At 64.8% G+C, this 21,059-nt stretch overlaps 2 protein-coding genes across 4 annotated transcripts; one reads left to right on the top strand and one right to left on the bottom strand.

Moving 5' to 3' along the window:
* Positions 1-5,735: 5,735 nt before the first annotated feature.
* LOC130158440 (erythropoietin-like) lies at positions 5,736-9,507 on the top strand. Of its 2 annotated transcripts, XM_056359180.1 has the most exons (6): positions 5,737-5,980; positions 6,929-7,384; positions 8,256-8,383; positions 8,471-8,557; positions 8,783-8,947; positions 9,058-9,507. In XM_056359180.1, exons 2-6 carry the CDS (start codon positions 7,372-7,374, stop codon positions 9,202-9,204), a joined length of 540 nt encoding a protein of 179 aa, XP_056215155.1. In that variant the 5' UTR covers positions 5,737-5,980; positions 6,929-7,371; the 3' UTR covers positions 9,205-9,507. The 2 variants fall into 2 exon arrangements, with proteins under 2 accessions (XP_056215154.1, XP_056215155.1); XM_056359179.1 differs by having other exon boundaries at positions 5,736-5,980; positions 6,929-8,383.
* Positions 9,508-9,888: 381 nt separating this feature from the next.
* POLR2H (RNA polymerase II, I and III subunit H) lies at positions 9,889-12,300 on the bottom strand. Of its 2 annotated transcripts, XM_056359116.1 has the most exons (5): positions 12,142-12,300; positions 11,553-11,636; positions 10,748-10,841; positions 10,524-10,607; positions 9,889-10,408 (listed from the first exon to the last, which is right to left on the bottom strand). In XM_056359116.1, the coding sequence occupies exons 1-5, from the start codon at positions 12,212-12,214 to the stop codon at positions 10,291-10,293; spliced, it is 453 nt and encodes a 150-aa protein (XP_056215091.1). In that variant the 5' UTR covers positions 12,215-12,300; the 3' UTR covers positions 9,889-10,290. The 2 variants fall into 2 exon arrangements, with proteins under 2 accessions (XP_056215091.1, XP_056215092.1); XM_056359117.1 differs by lacking the exons at positions 10,524-10,607; positions 10,748-10,841 and having other exon boundaries at positions 10,311-10,408.
* Between the last annotated feature and the right edge of the window lie 8,759 nt (positions 12,301-21,059).

Here is a 21,059-nt window from a genome sequence, read left to right as displayed (position 1 = left end):
GGGCGCGGGCCGTCCTGCGGCACCCCGGGGGGCGCAGCTGCCCCGCCGTGCAGGGGTACCGCCGGACTCGGGGTGTGCTGGGGACCCCCGTGCCCATTGCCCCCACCCCCCCCTTCCCCCGGGCACGGGGTACCCCCGGGTGTGGAGCATCCCCACTCAGATACCAGCCCCAGGGCACAGGGTACCTGAGGGATGCCTTCATCCACATACCCTCCCTCAGGGCACGGGGCACCCCCAGGGGCTGGGCGTCTTGGGGACACCCCTTACCCCAGCTCACACAACAGCCTAGGGACCACAGGGCACCGTGAAGACGCCACCATCACCATCCACACCCCTTCCACAGAGCTTGGGTTGTTCCTGTACACTGGACATCCTGGGCATGCCCCCATCCACATGCTCCCACAGGACATGAGCCCCCCCGGGAGTCTCCTATCCACATCAGCCCCCTCAGGAATATGGCATTTGCTGCGCACTCCCACTCAAATGCTCTCCTTCTCAATCCATATACTCTCCTGTAGCACGGGGCATCTCCTGGGCACAGGGCACCCCGGGGGCTCCCCGTCAACACAGCCCACCTTCAGGCATGAGCCCTCCCGGGGCTTATTTTGCCCCCCCAGGCATGGGATATCCTGGGAACTCCTCCATCCACTCAGCCCCCTCCCAGACCACTTGGCATCCCAGGATGTAGGGCACTGCAAGGCACTGTCCATCCACACAGTCCCTTGTGGCGCACGGACCCCCTGCAGACCTCTCCCCCATGGCCAGCCCTTCAACAGCACATACAGCTCCTCCATCCACTCAGCACCCCTGAGCATGGGCCCCCGAAGCATGCGCTCCCCCCTCCAAATCCACATTACACTCTGCAAAGTCACATGCACCCCACAACTTGTGCCCTTGACATCCCCAAATCCCTCTGGCTGCTGCCCACCCCGGGCAGAGGAAGGCTCCAGAGTGGGACCCTGGGCTCCTGCCCACCAGTGACAGCGGCTGTAGGGGGACAGGAGCCTGGATGCCTGGGTTCCCTTGCCCAGGGAGGGGAGGGGGCAAATGTGGAGGAGACCGAGAGAGCAGCACCCAGCACTGGTCCCGCTCTTCACCCACATGTGCCTGGGCTGGCAAGGGTGGCAGTGGGCAGTGAGCAGACACCATGGAAAAGCCTGGGGAGAGCATCATCCTGCTGGGGAAACTGAGGCATACGCCGCAGGGAGGGGCGGCTGGTGGGGAGGGGGACCAGCATGTGCCATCCATGTCCCTCCCTGCCTTGCCACCCCTGCCGAGGGTGGCAGGGAGGGGTGGCATGTGCGTGGCGGGCGGGCGCCCGAAGAGGGGAAGGCGGGTGGGGAGAGGAGGAGGGGGAAGCATGGGGCTGCCAAAATCAACTCCGGGCGGTACAAACACCCGGCCAGCTGCGCGGTGTAGCTAGGGAAACACGGCACAGCTGGAGCACAACAGGCTCCTGCCTCCCCAGAAGGCTCCTCCTGGGCCACTCCATGGCCCAGACAGTGGCTGGGGGGGCTGCAGCCCACCACCCCGTGCCCCCAGTGCCTGCCCGCCTGGGATCACCCATCCCTGGCTCACCCATGGCTGCCCCATCACATTTTCTGCCCTGTTTTGGCACGTGTCCCCGTGCAGCGGACATCCCTCCCAGGGAGGGCAGTGGGGCACGGGGGCTTGGCCATGCCGGGGACCTGCCCCGTGGCAGGAGCTGGTGCTGGCATCAGGCAGTGAGGAGCAGCCAGACTTCCCCTGGCAGGACAGCCTGCTGGCATCGCCAGGGCTGGGACACTGCCAGGGCCCTAGGCATCCCCTGGGCATGGCCATGCCCTACACCCTGCTGCTTGCAAGCATTTCCTGCAAGCAGGGACCATGCCCAGCAGCGTGGCACCCCCTGGGCCCGTGCCCTCCCCACTGTCCCTGGTGGTGCCACTGACCTGTCCCCTCTCCTCTCTCCCGGCGTCCTGGCTGGCCTGGGATCTAGCAGCACGGCAGGCAGGGGAGGGCTGGGGTCTGCGTGGCCATGCCAGTGTCGCCATGCAGTGCCCGCTACGGCACGGCAGCGACCCTGGGGGACGGCAGGACGCGAGTGGGGCTGAGCAGGGAGGAGGCAGGCGATGGCTCCCAGCCGCCCTGCTGGTGCCAGGAATCCGGCGCTGGCTCCGTGCACCCAGAGCTCGTCACAGTCTCCTGGCTCAGCTGTAGGATGCAGGGAAGCAGCAAGGGAAGCTCCCTCCCCTTTCCCATGGAAAGGAAGGAGAGATGGGGAACCTGCCTGGTCGCGGCCCTCAGCATGGGGGAAACTGAGGCACGGGGTGGCAGCCTGAGGGAGAAGGGTGCTGCAAGGGTGTCCCAGCACTGCCAGGCTGGGACTGGGGTGGTGCGCTGGCACTGGGCCTGGCAGGGCAGGAGGGCACTGGGCATCCCTGCCTGGGGAGGGGGCATTGCCACTGCAGTGGGGGCACACAGGCAGGGAGGAACAGATGCTCCAGCTGTGCCTGGGCATCCCTCATCCACAGCCCCGGCCGCCCCTGGAAATGCCAAGGGGTGCCCCCAGAAGAGGGGCAGAGGGCAGGTTGCCAGAGCCTCGGGGGTCCCTGTGCTGGTGGGGAGGGGGTGGCGCCGGCCGGGGCGGCACTGGGAAAGGGTCCCGGTCCCGCCAGCTGCTTCCCAGCGCCCGCACATGTGTGCCGGCAGCGCCCTGCACAAAGGCGGCTCTGAGGCGCTCCAGAGCCCGGCCTGGCGCCGGCACAGCCCCAATGGGGCTGCCGGCTGCGGGCAGCTGGAGCTGCACAGGGATGGAGCCGGCCGGCCGTGGGCAGCCCCAGACACCCCGCCTGGCACCCACACCCCCGGAGCGGGCACCCGGCTCTTCCCCGGGTGGGCGGGCGCAGGCTCCGTGGGGTGCCGTCCCATCACAGTGCAGGTGGGACACCCCGACGGCACCCTCCCAAAGAGCCGGCAGCACCGCCAGGGCTTTGAGGGCACGTGTCCTGCCCGGCGGCGAAGGTCCCGCGGCGGGTCCTGGTGGGCCACGGTGGCGGGGCTGTGCCGTGCCTGGCATGGGGGTGTCGCAGCGGGCCCTCGCCAGCGTTCCTGCCCCACGCAGATCGCTATTGTCTGGCCTCATTAGCTGCTGCCTGCTCGCGGCTTTGAACATGAGCCGGGCTCTGGGCGGCAGGAAGGAGCCTCTGCTCCCCGGGGATGGGGTCAAGGCAAAACCGCATGCCCCGACCCCCCCCTTCCCACGCCTCCCATCGCCTCCCGGGCACCCCGACACCCTTCTCCCTGCACCCGTGCCAGGTGTGAGCCCGGAGCTAGGAAGGCGCAGGGGGCACCCCCTCTCTTGAAAAAGAGCCCCCCTTGACCGACAAGCCATTGGCCTCCCCAAAGCTTTGTGCTGAGCGCGGCTTGCCCCGTGACTAATCCCCCCAGCCTCGCACACACGCGGCGGGGCGGGGGGGGCTGTCGTAATGGGTGGAAATATCTCATAATTCACGTTGGACACGGGGATTACAGCCGTTCCGGCAATATTTGCACAACTGGTAGGCGGCTTGCAGGGCTGGGCCGCCCCAGACGAAGGCCAGGGGGTCTGTACATGGAGGGGGTTTTGGGGATAGCAGGTATGGGGACGGGGATGCAGCCTGGGGGGGTCACGGAGCAGGGGGGGAAGTGGCTGTTTTCTGTCTGCGGACACATGGAGTTTATTAAGGCGGGCGCGTTGCCAGCATGGCGGGGATGGCTGGGGCTCTCACCTTCGTTTCAGCCCGCTGTGGTGGGCACGGGTTGGGGAGCAGGATGGAGACCCCAAAGTAGCTTCATCTGCAACGCCAAGCAGATCCTGGCTGTGCCCTGGGGCACTGCCCCTGCTCCTAGTGCCCTGTCAACTCCACAGAGCTCCCTGCTTATAGGAGCACCCAAAGGTGCTGGGGTCCTGCCATCCCCAAATGCCCCCTCCTCAAAGTCCTTGCGGGGTGACCCCAGTGGGAGGAAGGCAGGGGGCATGCAGGGCATGGGGGGGCCGTGTTTGGCATGGGGATTAGCAAGCTCCCAGAGCGATGGTGGTCTCCCCCCTCCCCACCGGACATGCAGGCAAATATTTGTGCCCAGACTTCGCAGGACAGCGAGAAGGAATTTCATTCTTGCGCCCACCTGCGGCTCGGCCGCCTGGCATTAACCCCTTCGCCACCCAGTGGGATGGAGAGAGAGGGGAAAGGTGCCCTCCTGGCACGCCCCATGCCCCCCATCAGGATGAGGAGCTTGGCTGATGAGCAGGATGGGGGGAGGGGGCACGGTGGGATTGCCCCAGATGCCAGCAGGGCCACTGGCACAAGGTGCCCTGGCACAAGGCAGCGACTGGAAGGTTTGCCCATGGGCATCCTCTGGGCAGCACCCAGGGCTTCGTGCCTGGGTGCTGGGCAGCATGTGTCCTGCTGGGTATTGGGAAAAGTGGGGAAAACCCTGCCAGCCTTCACCCCCACTGAGCTGTGGCTCCCTGGCCAAGATGCCTCTTGCAAGCCCCTTCGCCCAGCAGCACCACGGTACTACTTCTCTGGGACAGGCTGTGTGGAGTGGTGCAGGGTGCGGAGGGTGTGAGGAGCAGGATTTGCCCACGGATGTTTATTGGCAATTTGCAAATGTAAAAAAAGGCCCAGAGGGGTCAGGGGGGTACCCAGCTCCCGGGGGCTGCATGCACACAGGGAGGGGGCCAACCTGGGTAGAGGGTCCCTCACTGCCTGGCACCCCCAAGAGCCCCGCTGTGCTTCTTTCCCTGGCCCCGGGGCCATCTGTGTCCTGAGCAAACTGGGCTGTTTGCTCACACCGGGATTAGCTGCTCTCTTTGTTCCTTTGACTTTCTCTTCCCTTTATGCTGAACCCTTTTATGGGGGCTTCAAAGGGGGCTGGGACCCCCCTCCCTGCCCCTAGAAGCCCAGGGTTGCTTCCCATGCCCCCCCACCCCCTGCCTTGCACTGACATCCTGGGGATGCCCACTGAGCACATCTGGGTGGCCTACAGGAACAGCAGCTGTGACACCCATACATGCTCTCCTCCCCCACCCCCCCCCCACCCCCCCCCACCCCCCCCCCCGCTGCCTGGCACCTCCGGCTGCCCTCAGCACCTTGCTGAAGTGGGTGCGAACGGCTGCCCCCCTGCAGCGGGATTCCCGATACTTTGCACCCTGTAAGGAAAGGTGGGAAACTTGGCACCAAGATCCGGCCAGCTGCACAGCCCCACAGCCCCCGCCCGGCTTCCTGCCCCCTGCCAGAGTCCTGCCCGGCTTGGCCAGAGCCCCCATGTCCCTCTTGGGGTCCACTGCCCCCACATCCCCTCCCTCCACAGTACACAGTATCTGTGGATTTGGGCTGGGGGAGACATGGTGGGCAACTGCAGGGGCTCCCCTCCACATCCCTCCCTGCCCCGCTGGCATTGCCCTTTTCAGCAGAAGACTACTGGGCTGCCTGCAGGCGGGGGCTCCCACTGCCCACCAGCTGTTGGCACAGCTGGAAAGGAACCTTTTGGAGAGAAGGGGCTGTTGTAGGCATCTTGAGGTGCCTCAGTGCCCCACTGGGGTTCAGCAAATATCCAGTTTCCAGCTGCCCTCTGGTTTACCCTGATTGGTTCGTTTGCCTAATTATGAGGGCAAGCAGGGAGCGCAGGGCACCGCAGCTCTCCAGGCTGGCATTGTCAATGGTTTTGCACCCAGAAAGGGACGGGGACGCAGGCATGGCAGAGGCACGGCAGGGACTGGCACAGGGCCAGCAGTGGGAGCAGGGCCAGCGCTGGCAGAGGGGCTGAGGGTGCTGGCTGGCTTGTTTGCAGCTTGTCACGTCCGCAGAGACGGGGCACGGCCGTGTGTGGGAAGCCTGACGGTGTTTGACCCCAGTGCTCTCCACTCCGGCTGCTGCCAGCTATACCCCAGGGGAGCTGGGCTGCCAGTCACGGCACCTGCTTGGACCCCCCATCTGGGCACCCTGCGACCCGCAAGGTGGGCTGCCGGGCACCGAGCAGGGCATGGGGCAGGTGGAGCAGGGCTGAGGTGTTTACTTTGACTGTTGTCACCCGGCCAGGCACTGCCGGGAACTGCCGGCCGCAGGGAGAAGGGTGGGAGCGCGAGAGAGCAGGGGTGTGAGAAGGAAGCGCACAGGCTGTGGGGGGACCAGGGGCAAGAGGATGTGGGGTGGCAGGGGTCCCCCCAAAGGGAAGCCCAGCCCCAAGGGTTATCTAGGAGTGTACCCCCACACGTGCTGCAGGAAGTGCATGTGTGCACACGTGGGCTTGAGGGTGCACATCGGGGGTGTGTATGTGTGCGCCATATGGACACACAATGGGTGTGTGCACCCCCCCGTCTGCAGCCAGGGTGCTCTGCGGGGGCTGGGTTTGCTGCGGGGCAGGGGGTGACATGGCCATGGAAGGGCCTGGTGCTGGACAGACCCCTGTGCTTCTCCTACCCAGTGAGGGGCTGTTTGTGGGTGCTTCACCTGACCCACCCCCAACCAACACCCCTGGGGAAACAGCCCCAGGGCCATGTGCCAGCCAGTTGCCTGAGCTCCATCACTCTCCCCAGCTTGGAGGGGTCCCCCTGCACCACAGCCACACCAGGGTTCTCCAGCTCCCAGTTACCTCTAGGTAATGGATACAGGGCTCAGAGCCCACCTCTGGGCAAGGGTCACTGGGCTTGGGGTCCATCTCTGGGCGATGGATACAGGGGTCAGAGCCCACCTCTAGGCAAGGGTCACCAGGGCTGGGGTCCACCTCTAGGAGAAGGTAACTGTGCTTGGGTTCCACCTCTGGGTGAAGTTGACCAGGGACGAAGTTTACCTCTGGGAAAGGGTTTTTGGTGGCCTTCAGGCCTTGCTGCCACAGCACCACCCTGTCAGAACTGATGGTCCCAGGGCCGCCCAGCACAGGATCACCAACACCATCTCTTCTGCAGGTACCAAGGCCACCTTCAGCCCCTGGCCAGGCACAGCCGAGACGCTGGCCGCTGACATCCCCACAGCCAAGCGCTCAGGCCGGGGGGCAGGTGAGCAGCCCCGGAGGGCGCCCGGGGACGCCCTTCCCGTGCCCTGAGCCAAGGGAGGAAGCGGCCGGAGGCAGGAAGCCGATCCCCGGGCCCGGGGCCCCCGCCGCGATTTTGCTGGAAGGTCAGTGGCGACACAACAGGAAATCGCGCTGCCTGGGCTAGGCGGCCCGGCCGGAGCCGGAGAGCTGCGCCCTGCCGCCCCAGGGGCGCCCCCGGCCCCCGGCCCTCCGTCCCGGCTGGGCAGCTCGCGGGGAGCCCGCGCCACCACCGCCCTCCATGGAAGGGGGACGGGAGCTGGGGAGCAGCCGCTGGCCGCAGGGTGGAAGATACAGGGCCGAAGCCCCCAGCTGAGCATGGAGCTGAACAGTGAGTGCGTGGCTAAAAGGGGGGAACGGGAACCAGCAGGAAGGGGCATTGTGTGGGCAGCGGACATCACGGCCACACAGCCAGAGCGTTCCCTGCATGGGCGCCGCAAGGGATGAGCCCCACAGATGGGCAGCAGACCCAAGAGGGTGGCTCTGGCTTGGTTGGACCTGGCTTCCACCTGGACGCAAGGGCAGTCAAGCATCTCTCCATGCCCATCCCAGGGAAGCAGGCTGCGCTGAGGGCTTTTGGGGACAGATGCAGTGCCAAGGCAGGCGGCGAGGCAGGTGGATGCACAGAGGGCCTTTGAAGAGGAAATGCCTCTTGCCAGGATGGGCAGTCACTGGGCACAGCAGCCACCTGGCTGAGAGGTGTGCAGGGCAGCAGCGTGCCAGTGGCACTGGGGAAGGCAGTGCTGGCAGGCAAGCCCTTGGCCGGAGCAGCAGCAAGTAGCAGACTAGCACTGCAGGATGCTGCAAGCAGGGATTTTTCCCAAAGCGCACGTCACACCCAGAGCTGCTCCTGGCACAGATAGGGAGAGTTGCTCCCAGTCTGTGCAGGGAATGCAACCCTGCTCCCCACCTGCAGCAGTCGAAAAACCTGGCACAGATGTGACTGTGCAGCCCCCTTGGCACACACCACCAGCACGGAAACCCTGGCTCTCCCCAGCGAGCACCGGGCACCCGCACTGACTGACCCAAGGGCGGCAGCAGGCCCTCCTCAGCCTCCCTAGACCTCTCCCTGCACCCCTACCGCAGGGCTGCCAAGGCCACCACTGGGCTGCGGCGAGATCTTACCACCGCAGACATGGCCCTGGGCTGCAGCTGCCCAGGGAGGCATGGCACAGCGCCCATGGTAACCCTGTCTCCCCCAGGACTGCTCCTCCTCACATCCTTCCTCCTGCATATGGAAGAGGGCCGTGCCAGCCTAACACGGTTGGTCTGTGACAACAGACTCATCCAGAAGTACATCGGAGAGGCCAAGGACATGGAGAAGAGAGTGGTGAGGATACAGTCCCCCACCAAAACCCAAGGCCAGGGACGGGCACAGTTCCTGGTATCTCACCTCACCATCTCCTCTTCCCCATAGGGCCAGTGCCAGGCACTGCCTGCACTCAACCCACCTGCGGTACTGCCCTTTGTGGGCTTCAGCCACCAAGAGTGGAAATCCAAATCGGTGAGAGGGGCTGGGAGGATGGTGCTGGCAGGATGGTGCTGCCACTAGGGTGCCCACGGGGCTGTAGAAGGAACCCCTGGGATGGCACAGGCACCAGCAGTGTCAAACAAGGTGCCTGTGGGTGTACCTGGCGGCGTGGGGAGGTGGAAGACCCCATCCAGACTAGAGTGGACATAGGAATGAATCAGGCCCACGGGTCAGCCCGCTCACTGCCTGTTCCCCCAGAATGAGACCAAGCGGCAGGAGATCCTGTGTGACCTGGCACTGCTGGTGGGTGCCGTGGCAGGGGCCCAGAGCCAAGTGACTGAGGAGTGTGGGTCCAGGCAGCTGAACCAGCTTTACCAACATGCCAACTCCTTCCTCCTGCTCCTGCAGACCTTCAGCTGGGAGGTGAGACCTTCCTTACCAGGTCAGACAGACCACCCTGGCACTGGTGCCGGCTGCACTGGGCTGGGTACAACAGCGTTCCTCACCCCTCTTGTCCCACTCTCACCCTTCAGGCAGGACCCTGGGAGCCAGGCTGCTCCCAAGGCTCCATGGAGCAGACCCAAATCACTGGCATCTTTCTCACCTACCGGCAACTGGTGCAGGGCAAGCTGCACTTCTTCTTCAACGACCTGGCCAAGAACTTGTGCAAGCAAGGCTAAGGGTGTGACAGAGAGCCTTGGTGCAGGGCCCAGTGAGGCTGCACACAGGGTTCACCATCGATCCCAGGTCAGAGCAATCCCGCTGGACACTAAGCTGTGCTCTGGGTGCCCAGGAAGGTGTCTTCAGGGAAAGGGTTGGCTCCTGTTCCTCAAGCTTTCAGCAACTGCATGGCCCATGGAGGCAGACAGCAGCAACACCCACGCACCAGTGGGCAGAAGCCCTGCTCCCACTCTGGCAAGCACCTCTACTGTGAATGCTTTACAATTAAAGAGCTATTTTTCTAAAGAGTTGTTTATATCCTCCTTTTCCCTCACTACTGTGGCCTTGGCAGGGGGCCTGCACACCCCCAGGGGCTTCAGGAAGAAGCAGCCCCTCGGGGACCTGCTCCCGGCCTCTCCCCTGCACCCAGCTGCCTCCCGCGGCAGCCACCAGCTCTGCAGGGCTGGCAGGCTGTGTCGGGTTCCAGACCCACTTGGGGACGTGCGCTACCACTCCTCGCCCGCTACACCCACCTGCCTCTTCCTACCCCCAGCATGCACCGTGCCCAGAGGGGTGGCAAAGAAGAGCCCAGGGCAGGTTTGGACTACCTGTCCTTTGGGAAAGTGGTATGGGCCCCCCTTTGCCCCCCATAGGCGTGTACACGCTCCCTGCCAGCCTCATCTCTCAGCCAGAAGAGCCAGATCTAGAAAATGCATCCTAGTTTAATGAAGAACAAGCCTGGCCTGCCTCAGGATGGCTCCTTAGGAAACGGTCCCCAGCCTCGAGGCAGACAGGCAGTTGTCCCAGTCCAGCTGCCCTGGCCAGAGCCAGGGCTGATCCTGCTGTTGAAGCACGGGATGGCAGAGGTGAAGAGACTCCCAGCAGGCAGGACTGCGGAGCACACAGCAGTCTCCACTTGGCCATCAGGCACCTCTCTCCTTGTAAGAGGCGGTTGCGGATCCCAGCAGGAGTCAGAAGAAGCTGGGATGAAGAGGGGACTTCTCCCTCCTCCCCAGCTCTGGGACATCCTGCTGGATTTGGGGTCACAGGGCTCCTGTTTGCTTGCCAGCAGAATGTCTTTGGGGCAGCCCACAGAGGCAGGTTTCCTAGAAGGCCAGCTTCTTCATCAGCAGGTAAACTCGAGAATCCACTTCAAAACCATGCAGATTGTTTGCGTCTCCCTGCAGCCGCATAAGCAGCCCCCCATAAGACACATAGGCAGAGCTGGGGTGGGAAAAAGAGGAGCAGTGAGAGCAGGGAATCCCATGGGAGATCCTAGTGCCTCCCCCACACCACCTCAAGGCACCACGCCTCCCCACTTCTGCCAACAGGCACTCACAGGCGCGTGGCTGCTTCCGTGGAGGTCTCATCCCCTTCAATCCTGTACACCTTGCCATACATCACGTACTCGAACTGGTCTGCCCTGCAATGGGAGTTCAAAGAAGAGTCAAACCTGGGTATTCCCCCAGATAAGCATCCTTTGGGAGAAGGCACCTCACAGCCCCTCAGCACTTCACTTTTTCTCTCATCCACCCCACGTAGGTCCCAGCTGGACGCCCATACCTGGACGGCCTGTCGTCTGTGGGGTTATACTCGCCATCATCCAGGGTGCCATCTTCATACAAGGTGCTGGCAATGACCAGGCGGAATTTGTCCCCTGGGAGGAGAGGGCAGAGGAGCGGTGAGGAGGCAGAAGGTGCAGCCACAGCAGATCTTGGGGTGATGGCAAGAGTGGCAGGTTTAGCACAAACCCTGTCCCTGCCTTCAGCCCTCCAACAGGATTGTGGGAAACAAGGGAAAGATCACACTGGATCCTCTTTCTCCCCATTCCCCACAGGCACTGGTAACCACCATGGAAGAGACCAGATCCACCAGGACACCACCGCTGATGTTTTCACAGGACACAGCAAGATACTCTCGTGGAAGTCCCAGAGAGCCTGGCTGGACCCTGGGCAGGTACACAAGACCCTGCAGTGTCAGTTCCAGCACTTCTGTGCTTCACAGAGGGTAAGACTTTCAATCATTCAATATATTTAGCCACAGAAGCTCATTTCAAAAGGTGTCCTTTAAAGCTCAGTTGCCACCAGCTGAGGCAATTTCACTAGACAGCATCTCTGTGGAATGGGCCAGAGACATGCCTGAACACAAACAGTGAGGGCAATCAGAATCTGGCTCAGTCCCAGCACACCGAGAGTGCCCAGTGCCTCCTGTGATCTGGAGACAGCACAGGGGCTCAAGGACAGCTCATTCCTTGTTCACAGCAAATTCAGTCCCCCTCCCCCAAGCACCAACACACACCTCTCTAACCTCGCCTGCCCGTGCTGCCACTGCCTCAGGCACACTCTGGACTAGCAGCCTAAGGGCTTACCGAGGTCCACAGGGTAGATCTGGATGTTCACGTCCAAGATGAGGTCCATCTTGAAGGACTCACTCTCACAGTGCAGGCGGGACACTGGAGAGAGGAACAGAGTCAAGGGCAAGGACAGAGAAGACTCCCAGGGGCCATGTGGCAGCAGGGTCCCCACCCCAGGCTGGCACCTAAGCTATTTGTAGGGAAGAGGTGTACAGCGCATGGGGATGGATGCCAGAGTCTGGGAGCTGACTGAGGTGTGCACAGATGGGGAGAGGAACACGGTGGTGCGGGGATCCGAGCACACCAGGAGCCGTGGGGGTGCGAAGGGGCACAGAAGCCGGGCTGGGGAAGCAGGGTGCACCGGTGTGCAGCAACACACGGTGGGGTCGGTGCCAGATGATGGTGAAGGAATGCGGCACTGGGGACACCGCCGGCGGAATGGGCAGGGGGGAAACCAGTGCGGGACGGGGACGCGCTGAGGGAGCTCACAGGACCCCGGCGGGAGGGCAGCGCCAAGCACCTTCGGCCTGAAGCGGCGCAGGCCCAGGCTGGGGCCCGGCGGGAGCGCCGGGAGGGCGGGGAGGCGGCGCGGGGCCCCACTCACCACGGTCGAACTTCTTGCCCTCGGGGTCGATGTCCTTCACGTCGAAGATGTCCTCGAAGAGTATCCCGGCCATGGCGGCGCCTCCGCGTACCTGCTCCCGCCAGGCGCCGGCCGATGACGCGCCCTCACTTCCACCGCCCCTCGGCCGGCAAAGCGCCCTTCCGCCGCGGGGCGGAAGTAGCCTCAGGGTGGGCGGGGCGATCGGGCGGTGGCGGGAGTCCGCGCGGCCCTAGTGCGCGCCTCCCCTCCCCTCCCCGGGCTGCAGATTCCCGGCGGGGGTCACCGGGCTGCGCTGGCACCCCCGGCGCCGGGGCACCGCGATTGCGGGGGGACACTGCAAAGGGGGGCGGCCAGATGGGGGGTCGTTGCAGTGCGGCGGGGGCGCGCTGCAGTAGGGGTGCATTGCGATGGGGATGCGCTGCAGTGAGGGTGCACTGCAATGGGGGCGCACCGCAATGGGGGCGCACCGCAATGGGGGCGCACCGCAATGGGGGCGCACCGCAATGGGGGCGCACTGCCATGGGGGCACTGCAATGGGGGGATTGCAATGGGTGCACTGCAATGGGGGTGCACAGCAGCGGGGGTGCATTGCAGGGGGGGTGGGCTGCAGACAGGGGTGCACTGCAGTGGGGGGCCGGCCTGGCCCCGGCGCGGCCGCGGTGCCGTGGGCTGCCCCCCGGAGCCTGCCGCCGGCGGGGCTCCTGCGCTCGGCTCCCCCGGGGAGGCGGCCCGGCCGGGTGCCGGCAGAGGGAGCTGCGAGGCCGCGGATGGAGCCGCGCACGGCGCCGAGTCCCCCACAGCCAAGGGCGGGCCCCGGCCCAGGGCCGCCCCCAGCCAGCGGCCCGGCCCCGCGGGGGCGGGGGTCCGGACTACCCCGCGGGGGGCTCACAGCGGCCCCCAGGCGTGGGGCAGAGGGGCTTCACCCGCCCCCCCGGTCGCCGCTGGGCACTGGTGTGATGAGCTGCGCAGCCTCAGCAGCCAGGGGGGCTGCAGCCCCCGCCGGCACCTCCCCCCTCCCACGGCAGCCACGTGGGGGAGGGGTGGGGGTGGCCCCCACTCGTGGCCTGCCGATGAACCGTGAGGGGAGCGGGGGGGGGACGACGACGACTGGGGGCGGCTTCAAGTGCTGGGGCACCACGGGGTGCTCGCACCTCGGGCAGCTGCCGGCGCGGGGTCGAGAGTTCAGCCCTGCCCCCCCCTAGCCCCCCAGTGCCCCCCCCATCTGGCCTCGAATCGATGCTGCCCTGGCTTGGGCCAGACGGGGACAGAGGGGACCCTGCCCCCCCCCGTTTGGGCGGAGGGTCCCTGCCCGGAGAGGGCAGCGAGGGGGCTGGCACAAGGGCAGGTGGTGGGGCAGGTGTCCCGGTGTGGTGGGGACCGAGGAGGGCGGATGGCACGGCATCATGTGCGTGGCACATGGCAACAGCTCACTGGCGACCACGAGGCCATGAGTGGGGACATCTATGGGACACCGGTCCGTGTGTGTGGCCCTGGTGCCTACAGCGAGGTGGCTGTGTGGGGACATAGCCCACGCTGTCCCCGGGAACCAGACGTCTCCAGGATGTGGCCCGGGGCGGTAGCCGGTGCCCCCCCATCCCTGGATGTCTGTGGTACCCCAGTGCACCCCTGTGTGACCTCTCCATGGCATGTCCCTGCCGTGACACAGTGCCAGCGCATCTGCGAGGCACAGGCAGCGGGACAGGGCAGCGTGGTGACACGCAGTGGGGGGCTCTGGTGTGCCGGGGAGGGGGCTGGTGGGCTGTCAGGGGAGGCGTGCAGGCGGTTCATGGCGGGGTCACCCTGCGGCTGTGGCATTCAACGGGGACAGCCTTAATGCGCTGGGACATAACCCCGGCTCTTTCTAATCATCATCCGGATGGGTGATGCTCCCCCCCCCGCAAGCCTTGTGCCCCCTCCCTACTCTGCCCACCCAGGCTCGCATGGGGCACAGACCTCCAGATCCCCCTGCCAGGGTGTGTGGCCATGGCCAGGCACCCTGCCTGATGCGAGGGTGGGGTGTGGACCCCCTCCTCAAGCCCCCTGCGCCCTCCCTGGCATCCTGCAGCCGGGGTGCCCCTGCCTGCTGTGGGGGTGCAGGGCTGGGCTGCGGAGGGCAGCCGGGGCTGTGCACATTGCCAGGGGGTGGCAGCAACACACAGAGCATGGCAGAGCACCCCCGGGGTGTGCCAGACAGGGGGACGTCTACCCTGGCCGGGGGGAACCCCTGCCTCAGCTAGGCTCAGCAGTCTGACCAGTTGCCCCCTCCAGCATCCCCGAGGAGAGATCTGACCCACCAGGTGAGGGGCTACTGGGCTGGGGGAGGGGGGGGGGGGGGGACAGGGTTGTTTTTTGGGGAGGGGCCCATGTGCCAGCCCCCACTGTGCTCAAGGGTACCCCCTGGGAGCCCACTGTGATTCAGGCTGTGGAGGGGGGGGCCTGGCAGGGTTGTGCCCCCTGCTTGGATGCTCTCAGGGCCACTGCAGGGTGACACAAAGGGCTTATCCTGCCCAGCTGTCCCTGCTTGCCCCTGCTGAGACCTGGCACACTTGGTGCAGGCCGGCAAGCAGCCGGGGCTGTGCTCACCAGCCGGTGAGGCAGCCCCCCATGGGCACTGCTGCCCGCGGACCCTGCCAGCTGGCAGTGCCGTCTGTCTCCCTGCCCTTGCGGGACCGGGGCACACCTGAGCCCCGACCCTGGGCACAGGCGGGCATGGCCCCACGCAGAGGTCACGGGCACACAGCCACCCGCAGGACCAGCTGGTGGGGCAGAGGGGACACAGGTTTCCAGGTGCCCCCCAGATGCCATGGGGCCGGGGTGGCAGCAGGAGCCTGGCATGGACCTGAACCCGCGGGCACTGGCTGTGTGGCATGGCCACGGTGCCAAGCCCCCTCCTCAGCCCCAAGCCCTTTCCTCGGCCTCATGCCCAGGCAGCCTGTGGGGCAGGATCAGCTCGGGGGGGCTGGCCCTGGCGTAAATCTGGCCGGCATTGGCAGAGACCAGGGCACCCCGCTTTTCCTTGCATTACATCCCCATCTGCCCTGGCTCTGCCTGTGTGCTTGCTGCCTTGCTGACCCCATGCCATGCCGTGCCATGCTGTGCCATGCCACAGGAGTGGAGGTGGCCAGAGGGACCCATGTCCCCAGCTAATGCCAGCCCTGTGCTGCTGGGGGGTGAGCAGATGGTCCTGGGGCGTGTGTGCTTGTGGGCACGGGGAGGCTGGCACTGCCTTCAGCGCCGTTGCCGGCAAGCACCCGTTTGCCAGCCAGGTGCCTGGCGTCGCCTCCTTATCTGGGATTAAACAAACCCTCCCCAGATCCGGCGCCAGGCACTGCCCCAGTGCCCGTGGGAGCAGCTCTCCCCTACCCCGCAGCCTCCCATGCCTGCTGCTCCCCCCACGCTGGGCTGCGAGGTCACCCACGCTGTGAGTCCCTGGGGTGAAGAGCCCCCCAGAAGCTGACCCCAGGCTCCTCTCGCTCTGGTCATGCTGTAGCCCCCAGGGTCTCTGCACAACGGGGCAGCCAGGCCAGTCACACCTGGCGGGGGGAGTACCCAGCCAGTACCTCCAAAGCAGGGCACAGGATGGCACTCTCTCTGCCCCTGCCTTAGGGCACCCCTAAAGCATCCTGACACAAGATGGCACCTGCTGGGGGGTCCCCCTGTCTCATCGTGGCTGGGGAGGTGCCCATGCCCTCAGCATGATGGATCCCGGCAGCCCCAGTGCCAGTGGTGCCAGGCACCCTGGAGCAGGGGTGCAGCCCCCCTCGTTAGCCGCTTGGCTGTTATCTTCTGCCGATAAATTATACAACACAAGCACGCCTTTGAAACGCAGCCAGACCTCCATCCGGCGGGGTGGCCTTTGGGGGCCCGACATCAGCCATTTGTGGCTGGGAGGAGGTCAGCGACATGGTTTCAGGCGCTGCCCTGGTGAGGGGGTGCTGGCGACAGGCTCCTGGGCTGTAATAGGGACCCGAGGGCAAAAGCAGAGGAGCAGTGGGGCTGGGAGCCTGCCTGCACCCCTGCCTGCACCCCATGCCCATACCTGCTGCATGCAGCTCTGCCTGTACTGCCACCCACCCTGCCTGCATTCCTACCCGTAGCCCCTGCCTGCAGCCCCTGCCTGCCCCCCTTGCTCGTATCCCTGGCTGGTGCCCCTGCCCGTTTTGGGGTGCAGGGCAGCAGCGGAGCCCGGCCGGCCGGTGCTTCAGAGGCGGCGGCGGCCCTTGTTATCCGCCGCCACAAAGGAGCCGAACCGCCACCGCCGTTACCGGAGCAAACAAGGGCAGGGCGAGGCTGGCAGGGTGGGCAGCTGCCGGCACCTGCGGGCACCCATCCCCGTGGCACCGTTGCGGGCTGTGGGGCGAGGGGCAGAGTGGCACTGTCCCCATGCCCAGGGATGGGGGTCCCCCCATGCACCCCGATGTCGGGGAGCCGAGTCTGGGGGGCTGCCCAGGGCCGGTGCATGCTGTACACATGTGCTCCCCACCAGCTCCGTGGGTGCCCCCGTGGGGTGCAGCAATGGGGTGCAGTGGCCTCCCTGCACCCTGATGGGTTGGTCCCCACCTGGGCCGGGGGCTGGGCAGGAAGAGGTGAAGCTGAAATTAAGCTGTTAATGAGCCCGTCTGTCACCAAGGCACCAATTATGCAGGCTGGGAAGGAGGAGATGATGGAGGCTGGTGTGGCTGGGGGAGGGGAGCAGGATGCCAGGGTTCACAGCATGGGGGCAGCTGGGGGGTGGCACCCTGTCTCAACAGCTTCCCCATCACCACCTGCCACCGGCTCCCCCAGGGACTGCCGGACACGTCCTGCAGGCTGGGCGACAGAGGGGACCAAGGGGTGGTGGGGCCACAGCTATACCATGAGCCCTAGGGAACCTGGGAAGGAATTAGCCCCTTCTTCCCCCTGGTGAAGCCCTGGGTGAAAAAATGAGCTTCTGGGGAGATCAACCCCAGCCACTGTCCCTGACTGGCACAGGGGGTGTCACTAGTGTCACGAGCTGGCTGTTTGCTGCACCCAGGGCATGGGGGGGCATGTGCCTACAGGGAGCAGAGACACTGGCTGTACCCCAGGATGCTCTCAGACCCTCTGGCTGCTCCTGGCCCTAGGAAGGGGTACAGCAAAGAAGGGGGCTTATAGCCTCCCCCGCCACCACCCTGCTCAAGACTGCTGTGGTGGGTGCATGGCAGAGGCCCCTGTTCCTGTCCCCATCCCTGTCCCCAGCTGGGATGGGTCAGGGCAGAGAAATTCCTCCGGGCTGATGCTGATGTCAGTTTTTCCGCAACACCTCTTGGGAGTGGGGCCGGGTGCCTGGCCAGGCTGGTGGAGGGACAGGCCATCTCCCTCAGCTGTCATCACGCCCGCCTGTCCCCGCGATGGCCCTTAGCAGCACCCGGCCTCGGGAGGGACCTGGGGGCTGCCGGAGCCAGGGTCGGAGCCTGCAGGAGTGGGTCCCTGATCTTCCGCGGTGGCAAGGGGCTGCCTGCCATGTCCTTGCCAGACGCACCCAGCAGAACCTGGCTGGGCGGGAGGGCAGGCTGGGATTACAGATGGGGGATTTTGCTAGGACTCCAAATTAACTTAACAGCTTTGGAAGACAAACAGATTAGGGAGCTGCAGGGATCGGGGCGAGGATCAGCTAAATTGGAAGCAGAGGTGGGCGGCAGCATCCTGCCCAAACCCTGCTCCCTCCTGCCCAAACCGCCAGCCCAGCCCCAGCCCTGCAGCACTCCAGCCCATCGCCACCCTGCCAGCCCAGGTTGCTTCCATGGGGTCCTCAGAGTCCCCTCCTGTGGCCAAGCCAGTGGCAGAGCTGGTCGGGGCAGGCTCTTCCCTCCAGCCTGGGTCTTGGCCGCATGTCAGCAGCCTCCGGGCGTTGCTGCCTTCCCCTTCCCTTTCCCTGCCCGTCCCTTTCCCGCTCTCCGTGCCCCCTCTCCCTGCCCTCCCCTTCCCCAGCACCTCACATCCTCAACGTGCATCCCACCCGCCCCTTCCCCAGCACCCCACATCCCCACCTGCATCCCCTCACCCCTCTCCTTGCATGCCATGAAGTCGCTGCCAAAAGAAGCAGTCCCGAAATAAGCTGCCTTCTGGGCCCCCATAAATCTTAGCAAAGCACCATGTTGGGGGGCAGTCCTGCAGCCCCCTTTGCTGGCAGGGTGCCATGCCTCGTCTCTACATGCCCCCAGCTTCTCAGGAGGATTTGGGGTTGCATTGCCACCCCAATAGCATCAGGTCCCTGGGGCAGCCCTGCACACTGGAGATGAGATCACAGGTAATGAACAACATCTGAGCATGGGGGCTGGGGACAAAGCAGGCAGAGGGACAGCCCTGTCCCCCTCCAGCAGCCAGGCAACATCTCTGTGGAGAGTAGGCAGTGCTAGACTGGTGGTGGGCTTCGCTGCCCATTTCAGGGTGACACCCCCATGGCAGGACCTCCAGAGTCATTTGTGACCCAAGCCTGGCAGGTCTCAGCCAGCTTTGATAGGGCAGCAGGGAGAGGGTGCCAGGCTGGGGCAGCCTGGGGGTCCTCGAGGAGGAGGGGGCTGTGGCAAGGAATGCCGGGTGTGGGGGACAGCCTTCTGCTGCTGCAGCCCCCCTGGCCCCCCCGGCCACCTCCCACCACCGCTTCCTGCGCAGGCGGCCTGGGGAGGCGATGAAAGCAACCCCAGCAGATGTTTCTGGCTTGTTTTCATCTCATTAACCGTTTCCTCTTTTATTATGGGATAAATTATTAATTGTTTGGCACAAGGAAGAAAGGAAAGAGAAATCCTGATGGAGAACCCGCGAGCCTGGGGGAGGGAGGTGGGCAGGGGCTGACGCAGCCCGGAACAAGGGGAGGGCAGGGGGGGATTTGGGGTCCCTGGGGTGGAGGCAGCCCCGTGCAGTGTCACCAACCCCCAGGCATCCCCCATGAAAAGGGGAGCAATGCAGGGTGCGGGAGGTGCTCCAGGGGCTGGGCAGGGGCGAGCTGTGTGGGGGCTGCTGGCATTGGGCCTCCATCAGCAGCTGGTGGAAGTAACCTGGGCAGGCAGGGTGATGGCGAGACCCAGACTGCAGGCACCTGTCTGCCAGAACCTGCCCGGAGACCCCCCCAACCCCTTCTCCCTGCACCCTCCGGCTGAGAACGGACACGCTGTACCTCCTGGCCAAGGGACAGGGCTCAGCCCCAGCTCTGCCACCCACCCCACCCCCACTCCCACAGCTCCCCAGCCCTTGCCCCCCTGAAATATTCATGGCCTGCAATGACGAGTTAATTTAATTGCCCTGATGAGGAGCTGAATAATTTACAGTCTTTTTGAGCAGGTTGGGAGACATCATTAGCAGCTGATCTTGGAGCAGGGAGGGGAAGTGGCTGTACCCCCATCCTGCTGCTCGGGGACACCAGGTGGGAGACAGGGACCTGAAAGCATCCCCATCCCAGTGTCCCTGTGGCTGTCTGGCGTGTGGGGAGGTCCAAAGCACCAAGCCCCACTGCCCATCCTATGATCCCTGGCACTGTGGGGTGGGAAGGTGGCCCCAAGCCCAGCACTCCATGGCTCCCCTGGTCCTGGGGTCCTGGCAAGCTCCAAGACACAGCCTCCCTCCATCCCATTGTTGCCACTTTGGTCTGCGGCCAGTGGCAATGGTTGGGATGAAATATGGCTGGGAGAAGGGGCCGGCGCGCTCCGGATTCCTGAGATAACGGGGACAGGCAGGACATGGACTTTTATTTACATTTTTTCCTTGAAATTTCAGCCACTTTCTAATGAGACCCCATCCGGCTGCCATGAAGATAAGAGGGGCTGGTGAGGGGGCTGTTGGGGGTCAGGATGTGTTTCAGGGGGGTTATTCCACCCCAAGCCCAGATTAACCATTTTGTTAACTCACCCCAGTCCATGCACCCTGGTGGGTGGGGGGCTTGGGACTGGCTCATTCCCCATCAGAATGCATGTTTCTTCCTCTCCACTGGTGTGATGGGGACCTGGGGAGCCTGATCCACCCCATCCCCCCACCCCCGCAGGTCAGGGGGAAGCTGTGTCTCCTGCTGCCTTGGCCCCCCTCCTTGGTGGAGAAGGCAAAGCCCAGGATAATGCTGTCGTGATGGCCACGCCAGGAAATTTCAGGCCAGAGGCCACGGCTAGGGCAGGGGCTGCAGCTAGCCACCCAGTAACGCCTGGATTTCCTCCCAGTGCTGCCCGACGTCCGGCTGGCGGGGGGGGGGGGGGGGGCTGCGGTGTGCGGGATGCCCATCCACAGCACCCTGTCCCCAAGCAGGAACAGCCCTGGCTGCCCCATGGCCCTGGTGAGCACAGCAGGGCCCTGCGGGGGTCCTGTGTTCCAGCAGCGCTGGGGGTCCTGGGCTGTGTGCCTCTCGCAGCGCTGGGAGCATCGCTGTCCTGGGGAGGGACAGGGGAGAGGGGCTGCAGTGACCCACAGGTGCCTCCTGCACCTGAAGCCCTGGGGGTTCCTGGCCCCTCTGTCACCCCCCACACAGGGCTGGCCCCCACGGTGTCACTTGAGGGGGCTCCCTGGGAGGTCCAGCATGGCCGGGGTGTGAGAGCAGAGCTGAGGCTCGCCGCTGTCACCCCAGGTGCCAGAGCACAGGGGCATCCCTGCACCCCACAGGGGCATGCAGCCATGCACATACATTTGTGCACACAGACACTCCTATATATGCACCCCTGCATGCAGCACTGACATCCCACACACACTCACAGACACAAATACACACTCCTCCATGTGCTCAGGCACACGCAGACAAGTTCACATGCATGCACGTACCTCCGTTTGCGCACACATGCACATATGCATACACCTATACATGTACAAAAACACACGCAGGTGTACACATCAGCAGACATGTAAGTGTGCACACATATGCACTCATGCACTTGCACACATACACACAGCCCCCTGCAGCTGCACTCATGTAAATCCACAGG

This window comes from Falco biarmicus, chromosome 13 (genome assembly GCF_023638135.1).
Source record: "Falco biarmicus isolate bFalBia1 chromosome 13, bFalBia1.pri, whole genome shotgun sequence".
Taxonomy (NCBI): Eukaryota; Metazoa; Chordata; class Aves; order Falconiformes; family Falconidae; genus Falco; species Falco biarmicus.
Note: the sequence above shows the minus strand (reverse complement) of the source record. Positions and strands in the feature narration are given on the sequence as shown.

Excerpts from the sequence above, each read along its gene's own strand:
- POLR2H (XM_056359116.1), bottom strand. The coding sequence starts at position 12,214 with ATGGCCGGGATACTCTTCGAGGACATCTTCGACGTGAAGGACATCGAC. Across the intron at positions 11,637-12,141 it reads GGGCAAGAAGTTCGACCGTG|TGTCCCGCCTGCACTGTGAG; the intron begins GTGAGTGGGGCC and ends TCCTCTCTCCAG. Across the intron at positions 10,842-11,552 it reads GATCTACCCTGTGGACCTCG|GGGACAAATTCCGCCTGGTC; the intron begins GTAAGCCCTTAG and ends CTCTCCTCCCAG.
- LOC130158440 (XM_056359179.1), top strand. The coding sequence starts at position 8,189 with ATGGCCCTGGGCTGCAGCTGCCCAGGGAGGCATGGCACAGCGCCCATG. Across the intron at positions 8,384-8,470 it reads AGGACATGGAGAAGAGAGTG|GGCCAGTGCCAGGCACTGCC; the intron begins GTGAGGATACAG and ends TCTTCCCCATAG. Across the intron at positions 8,948-9,057 it reads TGCAGACCTTCAGCTGGGAG|GCAGGACCCTGGGAGCCAGG; the intron begins GTGAGACCTTCC and ends CTCACCCTTCAG.